The 13,011-nt window shown below is 58.2% G+C and overlaps 2 protein-coding genes across 2 annotated transcripts; one reads left to right on the plus strand and one right to left on the minus strand.

The window, feature by feature from the left end:
• Positions 1-7,939: 7,939 nt before the first annotated feature.
• Positions 7,940-8,632, plus strand: LOC138368251 (circumsporozoite protein-like). Its single transcript, XM_069330804.1, has one exon. The coding sequence runs from the start codon at positions 7,940-7,942 to the stop codon at positions 8,630-8,632; it is 693 nt and encodes a 230-aa protein (XP_069186905.1).
• A 1,631-nt stretch (positions 8,633-10,263) lies between these two features.
• On the minus strand, positions 10,264-11,856 carry LOC123751271 (uncharacterized). The gene has a single exon (XM_045733365.2). It carries the CDS (start codon positions 11,854-11,856, stop codon positions 10,264-10,266), a length of 1,593 nt encoding a protein of 530 aa, XP_045589321.2.
• Positions 11,857-13,011: the final 1,155 nt, after the last annotated feature.

A 13,011-nucleotide genomic window follows, 5' to 3' on the forward strand; every position in this document is an offset into this window, starting at 1 on the left:
TGTATGGTGTGCTTGTTGGTGGTGGAGACTGTCTTGTATGGTGTGCTTGTTGGTGGTGGGGACTGTCTTGTACGGTGTGCTTGTTGGTGGTGGAGACTGTCTTGTACGGTGTGCTTGTTGGTGGTGGGGACTGTCTTGTATGGTGAGCTTGTTGGTGGTGGGGACTGTCTTGTATGGTGTGCTTGTTGGTGGTGGGGACTGTCTTGTATGGTGTGCTTGTTGGTGGTGGAGACTGTCTTGTATGGTGTGCTTGTTGGTGGTGGGGGGCTACCTTGTATGGTGTGCTTGTTGGTGGTGGGGGGCTACCTTGTATGGTGTGCTTGTTGGTGGTGGGGGGCTACCTTGTATGGTGTGCTTGTTGGTGGCGGGGGACTACCTTGTATGGTGTGCTTGCCAGTGACAGGAACTTGTGGTTCAGGGTTTAGTGTGTGTCCCTTGTTTTAAATATTGGATCTTCATTAGCCTTTTTCCAGCTACCTGGCAGTTCTCCACGTGATGAAGCGGCCTTCAACACCAAGGGTGACACTTTGTCTGTGTTTATAGTCTTTGTACGGTCACGGTCCTCGAATTGCCACATCTACTGTACAGTCACATCTACTGTACTTCCCCCACATCTACGTCCACCACATCTACTGTACGTCCACCACATCTACGTCCACCACATCTACTGTACGTCCACCACATCTACGTCCACCACATCTACTGTACGTCCACCACATCTACGTCCACCACATCTACGACCACCACATCTACGTCCACCACCTCTACGTCCACCACATCTACGTCCACCACATCTACGTCCACCACATCTACGACCACCACATCTACGACCACCACATCTACGTCCACCACATCTACGTCCACCACATCTACGTCCACCACATCTACGTCCACCACATCTACGTCCACCACATCTACGTCCACCACATCTACGTCCACCACATCTACGTCCACCACATCTACGTCCACCACATCTACGACCACCACATCTACGACCACCACATCTACGTCCACCACATCTACGTCCACCACATCTACGTCCCCCACATCTACGTCCCCCACATCTACGTCCACCACATCTACGTCCACCACATCTACGTCCACCACATCTACGACCACCACATCTACGACCACCACATCTACGACCACCACATCTACGACCACCACATCTACGTCCACCACATCTACGACCACCACATCTACGTCCCCCACATCTACGACCACCACATCTACGACCACCACATCTACGTCCCCCACATCTACGACCACCACATCTACGACCACCACATCTACGACCACCACATCTACGACCACCACATCTACGTCCACCACATCTACGTCCCCCACATCTACGTCCACCACATCTACGTCCACCACATCTACGTCCACCACATCTACGACCACCACATCTACGACCACCACATCTACGTCCACCACATCTACGTCCACCACATCTACGTCCACCACATCTACGTCCCCCACATCTACGTCCACCACATCTACGTCCACCACATCTTTGCTTGTCAGTTTCTTTAGAGTTGTTTTCCTCTTGATCACCTCAGAAAAGTTTTAAGTTTCTCACAAATCTTCTGGTGTTCACCTGTACCAGCCTTTACCTGCCACTGTACCTGTACCAGCCTTTGCCTGCCACTGTACCTGTACCAGCCTTTACCTGCCACTGTACCTGTACCAGCCTTTGTCTGCCACTGTACCTGTACCAGCCTTTACCTGCCACTGTACCTGTACCAGCCTTTACCTGCCACTGTACCTGTACCAGCCTTTACCTGCCACTGTACCTGTACCAGCCTTTACCTGCCACTGTACCTGTACCAGCCTTTACCTGCCTCTGTACCTGTACCAGCCTTTACCTGCCACTGTACCTGTACCAGCCTTTACCTGCCTCTGTACCTGTACCAGCCTTTACCTGCCACTGTACCTGTACCAGCCTTTGCCTGCCACTGTACCTGTACCAGCCTTTGCCTGCCACTGTACCTGTACCAGCCTTTACCTGCCTCTGTACCTGTACCAGCCTTTACCTGCCACTGTACCTGTACCAGCCTTTGCCTGCCACTGTACCTGTACCAGCCTTTGCCTGCCACTGTACCTGTACCAGCCTTTACCTGCCACTGTACCTGTACCAGCTTTTGCCTGCCACTGTACCTGTACCAGCCTTTGTCTGCCACTGTACCTGTACCAGCCTTTGCCTGCCACTGTACCTGTACCAGCCTTTACCTGCCACTGTACCTGTACCAGCCTTTGCCTGCCACTGTACCTGTACCAGCCTTTGTCTGCCTCTGTACCTGTACCAGCCTTTGTCTGCCACTGTACCTGTACCAGCCTTTGCCTGCCACTGTACCTGTACCAGCCTTTGTCTGCCACTGTACCTGTACCAGCCTTTACCTGCCACTGTACCTGTACCAGCCTTTGTCTGCCACTGTACCTGTACCAGCCTTTACCTGCCACTGTACCTGTACCAGCCTTTGTCTGCCACTGTACCTGTACCAGCCTTTACCTGCCACTGTACCTGTACCAGCCTTTGTCTGCCACTGTACCTGTACCAGCCTTTACCTGCCACTGTACCTGTACCAGCCTTTGTCTGCCACTGTATCTGTACCAGCCTTTGTCTGCCACTGTACCTGTACCAGCCTTAGTCTGCCACTGTACCTGTACCAGCCTTTACCTGCCACTGTACCTGTACCAGCCTTTGTCTGCCACTGTACCTGTACCAGTCTTTACCTGCCACTGTACCTGTACCAGCCTTTGTCTGTCACTGTACCTGTACCAGCCTTTACCTGCCACTGTACCTGTACCATGCTTTGTCTGCCACTGTACCTGTACCAGCCTTTGTCTGCCACTGTACCTGTACCAGCCTTTACCTGCCACTGTACCTGTACCAGCCTTTGTCTGCCACTGTACCTGTACCAGCCTTTACCTGCCACTGTACCTGTCCCAGCCTTTGTCTGCCACTGTACCTGTACCAGCCTTTGTCTGCCACTGTACCTGTACCAGCCTTTGTCTGCCACTGTACCTGTACCAGCCTTTCTCTGCCACTGTACCTGTACCAGCCTTTGTCTGCCACTGTACCTGTACCAGCCTTTGTCTGCCACTGTACCTGAACCAGCTTTTGTCTGCCTCTGTCCCTGTACCAGCCTTTGTCTGCCACTGTACCTGTACCAGCCTTTGTCTGCCACTGTACCTGTACCTGCCTTTGCCTGCCACTGTACCTGTACCTGCCTTTAAATGCCACTGTACCTGTACCTGCCTTTACCTGCCACTGTACCTGTACCAGCCTTTGCCTGCCACTGTACCTGTACCAGCCTTTGTCTGCCTCTGTACCTGTACCAGCCTTTGTCTGCCTCTGTACCTGTACCAGCCTTTGTCTGCCTCTGTACCTGTACCAGCCTTTGTCTGCCTCTGTACCTGTACCAGCCTTTGTCTGCCTCTGTACCTGTACCAGCCTTTGTCTGCCACTGTACCTGTACCAGCCTTTGTCTGCCTCTGTACCTGTACCAGCCTTTGTCTGCCTCTGTACCTGTACCAGCCTTTGTCTGCCTCTGTACCTGTACCAGCCTTTGTCTGCCACTGTACCTGTACCAGCCTTTGCCTGCCACTGTACCTGTACCAGCCTTTGTCTGCCACTGTATCTGTACCAGCCTTTGTCTGCCACTGTACCTGTACCAGCCTTTGCCTGCCACTGTACCTGTACCAGCCTTTGTCTGCCACTGTACCTGTACCAGCCTTTACCTGCCACTGTACCTGTACCACCCTTTGTCTACCACTGTACCTGTACCAGCCTTTACCTGCCACTGTACCTGTACCACCCTTTGTCTGCCACTGTACCTGTACCAGCCTTTACCTGCCACTGTACCTGTACCAGCCTTTGTCTGCCACTGTACCTGTACCAGCCTTTACCTGCTTGCACCTCTGAGTGCACGCACGCACGCACGCACAAGATAAACCCCTCACATACATGTAATATGAACAATTGTCAGACGGCATCAATAATGTTTACGATTACCAGTCAAATAAAATATATAAAACTATTAATAATCACATTTACAACAATTAACACCAAATATCGAGTAATTTTATTAATGAATTGGTAATGAGTTTTTTCTGCCAACCTCACTGTGATGAGGCGCTCGGGTGGCTTCCCTGCTCTGTCTCTATAGTAACCCCCTCCCCCCCCCTCCCTTCCTCCCCCCTCCCCTTCACCGCCCCCTCCTCCCCTCCCCTTCACCGTCCCCCCCTCCCCCCTCCCCTTCACCGTCCCCTCCTCCCCCCTCCCCTTCACCGTCCCCCCCTCCCCCCTCCCCTTCACCGTCCCCTCCTCCCCCCTCCCCTTCACCGTCCCCTCCTCCCCCCTCCCCTTCACCGTCCCCTCCTCCCCCCTCCCCTTCACCGTCCCCCCCCTCCCCCCTTCCCTTCACCGTCCCCTCCTCCCCATCCCCTTCACCGTCCCCCCTCCCCCCTCCCCTTCACCGTTTCCTGCTCCCCCCTCCCCTTCACCGTCCCCCCTCCCCCCTCCCCTTCACCGTCCCCTCCTCCCCCCTCCTCCCCCCTCCCCTTCACCGTCCCCCCCTCCCCCCTCCCCTTCACCGTTTCCTGCTCCCCCTCCCCTTCACCGTCCCCCCCCTCCCCCCTCCCCTTCGCCGTCCCCTCCTCCCCCCTCCCCTTCACCGTCCCCCCCTCCCCCCTCCCCTTCACCGTCCCCTCCTCCCTCCTCCCCTTCACCGTCCCCTCCTCCCTCCTCCCCTTCACCGTCCCCCCCTCCCCCCTCCCCTTCACCGTTTCCTGCTCCCCCTCCCCTTCACCGTCCCCCCCTCCCCCCTCCCCTTCACCGTCCCCTCCTCCCCCCTCCCCTTCACCGTCCCCTCCTCCCCCCTCCCCTTCACCGTCCCCCCCTCCCCCCTCCCCTTCACCGTTTCCTGCTCCCCCCTCCCCTTCACCGTCCCCCCCTCCCCCCTCCCCCCCCTCCCTTCCTTCCCCCTCCCCTTCACCGCCCCCTCCCCCCCTCCCCTTCACCGTCCCTCCCCCACCGCCGCAAGTGCCGTCTATAAGACCCATCTCGCAGCCTGGCAGGGTGATACACACACGTCTCAGATGACCCAAGGGAACTTTTAGTTCAGCTTAGGAATAGTTCAGCTTAGGAATAGTTCAGCTTAGGAATAGGATGTATTTTTGCTGTGATGCTTTTGTAAATATGAATTTCCGATGGTGGTCTAGGCTGTGATTTTGAAAATGGTGAGCATATAGTGTCATCACTCCAGGCACAGATTAACATCTCCAGGGTGGAGCCAGGGTGGAGCCAGGGTGGAGCCAGGGTGGAGCCAGGGTGGAGCCAGGGTGGAGCCAGGGTGGAGCCAGGGTGGAGCCAGGGTGGAGCCAGGGTGGAGCCAGGGTGGAGCCAGGGTGGAGCCAGGGTGGAGCCAGGGTGGAGCCAGGGTGGAGCAAGGGTGGAGCCAGGGTGGAGCCAGGGTGGAGCCAGGGTGGAGCCAGGGTGGAGCCATGGTGGAGCCAGGGTGGAGCCAGGGTGGAGCCAGGGCGGAGCCAGGGTGGAGCCAGGGTGGAGCCAGGGTGGAGCCAGGGTGGAGCCAGGGTGGAGCCAGGGTGGAGCCAGGGTGGAGCCAGGGTGGAGCCATGGTGGAGCCAGGGTGGAGCAAGGGTGGAGCCAGGGTGGAGCCAGGGCGGAGCCAGGGTGGAGCCAGGGTGGAGCCATGGTGGAGCCATGGTGGAGCCAGGGTGGAGCCATGGTGGAGCCAGGGCGGAGCCATGGTGGAGCCAGGGCGGAGCCATGGTGGAGCCAGGGTGGAGCCAGGGCGGAGCCAGGGTGGAGCCAGGGTGGAGCCATGGTGGAGCCAGGGTGGAGCCAGGGTGGAGCCATGGTGGAGCCATGGTGGAGCCAGGGTGGAGCCAGGGTGGAGCCAGGGTGGAGCCAGGGCGGAGCCAGGGTAGAGCAAGGGTGGAGCCAGGGTGGAGCAATGGTGGAGCCAGGGTGGAGCCAGGGTGGAGCAAGGGTGGAGCCAGGGTGGAGCCAGGGTGGAGCCAGGGTGGAGCCAGGGTGGAGCCAGGGTGGAGCCAGGGTGGAGCAAGGGTGGAGCCAGGGTGGAGCAAGGGTGGAGCCAGGGTGGAGCAAGGGTGGAGCCAGGGTGGAGCCAGGGTGGAGCCAGGGTGGAGCAAGGGTGGAGCCAGGGTGGAGCCAGGGTGGAGCCAGGGTGGAGCCAGGGTGGAGCAAGGGTGGAGCCAGGGTAGAGCCAGGGTGGAGCCAGGGTGGAGCCAGGGTGGAGCAAGGGTGGAGCCAGGGTGGAGCCAGGGAGGAGCAAGGGTGGAGCCAGGGTGGAGCCAGGGTGGAGCCAGGGTGGAGCAAGGGTGGAGCCAGGGTGGAGCAAGGGTGGAGCCAGGGTGGAGCCAGGGTGGAGCCAGGGTGGAGCAAGGGTGGAGCCAGGGTAGAGCCAGGGTGGAGCCAGGGTGGAGCAAGGGTGGAGCCAGGGTGGAGCCATGGTGGAGCCAGGGTAGAGCCAGGGTGGAGCAAGGGTGGAGCCAGGGTGGAGCCAGGGTAGAGCCATGGTGGAGCAAGGGTGGAGCCAGGGTGGAGCAAGGGTGGAGCCAGGGTGGAGCAAGGGTGGAGCCAGGGTGGAGCCAGGGTGGAGCCAGGGTGGAGCAAGGGTGGAGCCAGGGTAGAGCCAGGGTGGAGCCAGGGTGGAGCAAGGGTGGAGCCAGGGTGGAGCCATGGTGGAGCCAGGGTAGAGCCAGGGTGGAGCAAGGGTGGAGCCAGGGTGGAGCCAGGGTAGAGCCATGGTGGAGCAAGGGTGGAGCCAGGGTGGAGCAAGGGTGGAGCCAGGGTGGAGCCAGGGTGGAGCCAGGGTGGAGCCATGGTGGAGCCAGGGTAGAGCCAGGGTGGAGCCAGGGTGGAGCAAGGGTGGAGCCAGGGTGGAGCCATGGTGGAGCCAGGGTAGAGCCAGGGTGGAGCCAGGGTGGAGCAAGGGTGGAGCAAGGGTGGAGCCAGGGTGGAGCCATGGTGGAGCCAGGGTAGAGCCAGGGTGGAGCCAGGGTGGAGCAAGGGTGGAGCAAGGGTGGAGCCAGGGTGGAGCCATGGTGGAGCCAGGGTAGAGCCAGGGTGGAGCCAGGGTGGAGCAAGGGTGGAGCAAGGGTGGAGCCAGGGTGGAGCCATGGTGGAGCCAGGGTAGAGCCAGGGTGGAGCAAGGGTGGAGCAAGGGTGGAGCCATGGTGGAGCCAGGGTGGAGCCATGGTGGAGCCAGGGTAGAGCCAGGGTGGAGCCAGGGTAGAGCCATGGTGGAGCAAGGGTGGAGCCATGGTGGAGCAAGGGTGGAGCAAGGGTGGAGCCATGGTGGAGCCAGGGTGGAGCCATGGTGGAGCCAGGGTAGAGCCATGGTGGAGCAAGGGTGGAGCCAGGGTGGAGCAAGGGTGGAGCAAGGGTGGAGCCATGGTGGAGCCAGGGTGGAGCCATGGTGGAGCCAGGGTAGAGCCAGGGTGGAGCCATGGTGGAGCAAGGGTGGAGCCAGGGTGGAGCCAGGGTGGAGCCAGGGTGGAGCCAGGGTGGAGCCATGGTGGAGCAAGGGTGGAGCCATGGTGGAGCCATGGTGGAGCCAGGGTGGAGCCATGGTGGAGCAAGGGTGGAGCCAGGGTGGAGCCAGGGTGGAGCCAGGGTGGAGCCAGGGTGGAGCCATGGTGGAGCCAGGGTGGAGCCAGGGTGGAGCCAGGGTGGAGCCAGGGTGGAGCCAGGGTGGAGCCATGGTGGAGCCAGGGTGGAGCCAGGGTGGAGCCAGGGCGGAGCCAGGGCGGAGCCAGGGCGGAGCCAGGGCGGAGCCAGGGCGGAGCCAGGGCAGAGCCAGGGCAGAGCCAGGGCGGAGCCAGGGCGGAGCCAGGGCAGAGCCAGGGCAGAGCCAGGGCGGAGCCAGGGTGGAGCCAGGGTGGAGCCATGGTGGAGCCAGGGTGGAGCAAGGGTGGAGCCAGGGCGGAGCCAGGGCGGAGCCAGGGCGGAGCAAGGGCGGAGCCAGGGCGGAGCCAGGGCGGAGCCAGGGCGGAGCCAGGGTGGAGCCAGGGCGGAGCCAGGGCGGAGCCAGGGTGGAGCCAGGGCGGAGCCAGGGCGGAGCCAGGGCGGAGCCAGGGCGGAGCCAGGGCGGAGCAAGGGCGGAGCCAGGGTGGAGCCAGGGCGGAGGCAGGGTGGAGCAAGGGTGGAGCCAGGGCGAAGCCAGGGCAGAGCCAGGGCGAAGCCAGGGCAGAGCCAGGGCGAAGCCAGGGCAGAGCCAGGGCGAAGCCAGGGCAGAGCCAGGGCGAAGCCAGGGCAGAGCCAGGGCGGAGCCAGTGCAGAGCCAGGGCAGAGCCAGGGCGGAGCCAGGGCAGAGCCAGGGCAGAGCCAGGGCACAGCCAGGGCGGAGCCAGGGCAGAGCCAGGGCAGAGCCAGGGCGGAGCCAGGGCACAGCCAGGGCACAGCCAGGGCGGAGCCAGGGCAGAGCCAGGGCACAGCCAGGGCGGAGCCAGGGCAGAGCCAGGGCACAGCCAGGGCACAGCCAGGGCGGAGCCAGGGCAGAGCCAGGGCACAGCCAGGGCGGAGCCAGGGCAGAGCCAGGGCAGAGCCAGGGCGGAGCCGGGACAAGGAGCCCAGGTGTAAGTGTACGACCTGATTGCCTTAGTGTTGTATTAACCCACCAATCGAATCATGACCCGAGTTCACGTAACTGCCAGGTATAGAGGCAGGTAAGTCCCAGGTATTGCTGTGAGGCAGCTGATTGGCCCTGGAGTCCTCACTGTGCAACCCGATCTCGCACTTGCTTACGGTCAATATTGGCTTATTTAATAAGTGCATATGTGACATACTAATTGATTGTGAATGTTTTAGTTTACCTTGAAAAGCTTCATAGAAAACACCGACCTCACCTTACCTTCTTAGTATGTTAAGATAAGCATCTTATTGCTTCTTAATTACAATTATTACTTAACCTATACCGTTGATAGGTTAAGTAATAATTGTATAATAAGAAGCAATAAGATGCTTATCTTAACATACTAAGAAGGTTAGGTGAGGTCGGTGTTTTCTATGAAGCTTTTCAAGGTAAACTAAAATATTCACAATCAATTAGTATGTCACATATGCACTTATTAAATCAGCCAATACTGACAGTAAGCAAGTGCGAGAACAGGTTACGCTGTGATCTGAGAGCTGATCAAGAGCTGACTAAATGTGAGGTGTTCCTTAGCTGGCAAACATCAGACTCGGTGCAACGAATCCGGGCGTAAAAAGAAGAGTCAAGAGAGCTCGTATGGCACAGGGATGACTGAGAGAGTAATTTCAGGTGAAGAATCACATTTCAAAGAGACAGTGAGGTGCCAGGGGTGGACTGCTGATTGATGGATCCAGGAGCCTCCACCATACTCCAGGAATGTTAGTGGCTGTTGGACTACTGTTTTCTGCATCCAGCCTCCTATAAATATCTAGTGAAGAGGAAGGAAGAATTGTTTTGGTGGGCAGCACGCCTGAGACTCTCAACTAACCTGGAGTGATCAGTAGCAGTCACGGGAGGGGTAGAGAAGGTCTGATGCTGCAGACATTGTGATTGCAGTAAGTGGTATACTATGACCTGGACAACTATTATACTATGACCTGGACAACTATTATACTATGACCTGGACCACTATTATACTATGACCTGGACCACTATTATACTATGACCTGGACCACTATTATACTATGACCTGGACCACTATTTCTTCGGTGAAGGGAGAAGCATTGAAGTGACAGCCTCATAGAAGAGTTCAGGCTCAGATTATCTTACAATGAAGGTAGGAATTAAACTTGCCTACATAGACATTTATTTATAGTGACTACTTCAAGTGAGTGAGGGCCCACAACTACCCGGGCCGTAAGTGCCGCCTCTATAGCCAGTTGCGCAAGAAGTTACAGCATTTGTGGAGGAGTGTGAGGTGATCAGACACTACTGCAGTGTCAAGAGGAGACCATAGAATTGTGGAGGTTGCCAGGAAGACCATTGTAAGAACGGTGACAGTGTCAGTGCCAAGGAATGGCTGACACGTGCAAGTGAGACACATGCCAGATGGTTGTCATGGCAACCCTCTTATATAAACTTGTAGTTAGGAGTTAGGTGCCCTCCCCTCCCCTCCCCCCCCCCAACCCCATCCCCCCCCTCCCCCCCCCCCCGCCCCCGCCCCCCTTCCCGTCACGGGTTCACTAAGAACTACAGACCTGAGGCTGAGAGCTTCCTCACTTCTCAAGAATATTATATATTAATGTGCCATAGTGATGTATATCTCGTAGATGAAGTGATAGTTTTTATGCTTTTTAAATACTTTATAGTTATGGGGTGAATAGAGGCGGTGTAGGAGAGGCGGTGTAGGAGAGGCGGTGGAGGAGAGGCGGTGGAGGAGAGGTGGTGGAGGAGAGGCGGTGGAGGAGAGGCGGTGGAGGAGAGGCGGTGGAGGAGAGGCGGTGTAAGAGAGGCGGTGGAGGAGAGGCGGTGTAGGAGAGGCGGTGTAGGAGAGGCGGTGGAGGAGAGGCGGTGTAAGAGAGGCGGTGGAGGAGAGGCGGTGTAGGAGAGGCGGTGTAGGAGAGGCGGTGGAGGAGAGGCGGTGTAAGAGAGGCGGTGGAGGAGAGGCGGTGGAGGAGAGGCGGTGTAGGAGAGGCGGTGGAGGAGAGGCGGTGGAGGAGAGGCGGTGTAGGAGAGGCGGTGTAGGAGAGGCGGTGGAGGAGAGGCGGTGTAGGAGAGGCGGTGGAGGAGAGGCGGTGTAGGAGAGGCGGTGGAGGAGAGGCGGTGGAGGAGAGGCGGTGGAGGAGAGGCGGTGGAGGAGAGGCGGTGTAGGAGAGGCGGTGGAGGAGAGGCGGTGGAGGAGAGGCGGTGTAGGAGAGGCGGTGGAGGAGAGGCGGTGTAGGAGAGGCGGTGGAGGAGAGGCGGTGTAGGAGAGGCGGTGGAGGAGAGGCGGTGGAGGAGAGGCGGTGTAGGAGAGGCGGTGGAGGAGAGGCGGTGGAGGAGAGGCAGTGTAGGAGAGGCGGTGTAGGAGAGGCGGTGGAGGAGAGGCGGTGGAGGAGAGGTGGTGGAGGAGAGGCGGTGGAGGAGAGGCGGTGGAGGAGAGGCGGTGTAGGAGAGGCGGTGTAGGAGAGGCGGTGTAGGAGAGGCGGTGGAGGAGAGGCGGTGGAGGAGAGGCGGTGGAGGAGAGGCGGTGGAGGAGAGGCGGTGGAGGAGAGGCGGTGGAGGAGAGGCAGTGTAGGAGAGGCGGTGGAGGAGAGGCAGTGTAGGAGAGGCGGTGGAGGAGAGGCGGTGTAGGAGAGGCAGTGTAGGAGAGGCGGTGGAGGAGAGGCGGTGTAGGAGAGGCGGTGGAGGAGAGGCGGTGGAGGAGAGGCGGTGTAGGAGAGGCGGTGGAGGAGAGGCGGTGGAGGAGAGGCAGTGTAGGAGAGGCGGTGTAGGAGAGGCGGTGGAGGAGAGGCGGTGGAGGAGAGGTGGTGGAGGAGAGGCGGTGGAGGAGAGGCGGTGGAGGAGAGGCGGTGTAGGAGAGGCGGTGTAGGAGAGGCGGTGTAGGAGAGGCGGTGGAGGAGAGGCGGTGGAGGAGAGGCGGTGGAGGAGAGGCGGTGGAGGAGAGGCGGTGGAGGAGAGGCGGTGGAGGAGAGGCAGTGTAGGAGAGGCGGTGGAGGAGAGGCAGTGTAGGAGAGGCGGTGGAGGAGAGGCGGTGTAGGAGAGGCAGTGTAGGAGAGGCGGTGGAGGAGAGGCGGTGTAGGAGAGGCGGTGTAGGAGAGGCGGTGGAGGAGAGGCGGTGGAGGAGAGGCAGTGTAGGAGAGGCGGTGTAAGAGAGGTGGTGGAGGAGTCTGATGACATCTTGGGATAACATTATTATCTAAGTCTGATATCTTTGTTTACTTGTTGTGTAGCCTTTATGAGTATAATGGCTTGGCGCTCTCGCCTGATAGTTCCCTTCCCTTCATCAGTATTTCCACAGTGATTTTTATATTTTCATTTATTATGCACCCCATACCCATCCCGTGGCCCCATAGTTGGTTCAGTAACAGAACCCCATAGTTGGTTCAGTAGCAGAACCCCATAGTTGGTTCAGTAACAGAACCCCTTAGTTGGTTCAGTAGCAGAACCCCATAGTTGGTTCAGTAACAGAACCCCATAGTTGGTTCAGTAGCAGAACCCCATAGTTGGTTCAGTAACAGAACCCCTTAGTTGGTTCAGTAGCAGAACCCCATAGTTGGTTCAGTAACAGAACCCCATAGTTGGTTCAGTAACAGAACCCCATAGTTGGTTCAGTAACAGAACCCCATAGTTGGTTCAGTAACAGAACCCCATAGTTGGTTCAGTAACAGAACCCCATAGTTGGTTCAGTAACAGAACCCCATAGTTGGTTCAGTAACAGAACCCCATAGTTGGTTCAGTAACAGAACCCCATAGTTGGTTCAGTAGCAGAACCCCATAGTTGGTTCAGTAGCAGAACCCCATAGTTGGTTCAGTAACAGAACCCCATAGTTTGTTCAGTAACAGAACCCCATAGTTGGTTCAGTAGCAGAACCCCATAGTTGGTTCAGTAGCAGAACCCCATAGTTGGTTCAGTAGCAGAACCCCATAGTTGGTTCAGTAACAGAACCCCATAGTTGGTTCAGTAACAGAACCCCATAGTTGGTTCAGTAACAGAACCCCATAGTTGGTTCAGTAACAGAACCCCATAGTTGGTTCAGTAACAGAACCCCATAGTTGGTTCAGTAACAGAACCCCATAGTTGGTTCAGTAACAGAACCCCATAGTTGGTTCAGTAGCAGAACCCCATAGTTGGTTCAGTAACAGAACCCCATAGTTGGTTCAGTAACAGAACCCCATAGTTGGTTCAGTAACAGAACCCCATAGTTGGTTCAGTAACAGAACCCCATAGTTGGTTCAGTAGCAGAACCCCATAGTTGGTTCAGTAACAGAACCCCATAGTTGGTTCAGTAACAGAACCCCATAGTTGGTTCAGTAACAGAACCCCATAGTTGGTTCAGTAACAGAA

The sequence above is a fragment of the Procambarus clarkii genome, chromosome 24, assembly GCF_040958095.1.
Source record: "Procambarus clarkii isolate CNS0578487 chromosome 24, FALCON_Pclarkii_2.0, whole genome shotgun sequence".
NCBI lineage: Eukaryota > Metazoa > Arthropoda > Malacostraca > Decapoda > Cambaridae > Procambarus > Procambarus clarkii.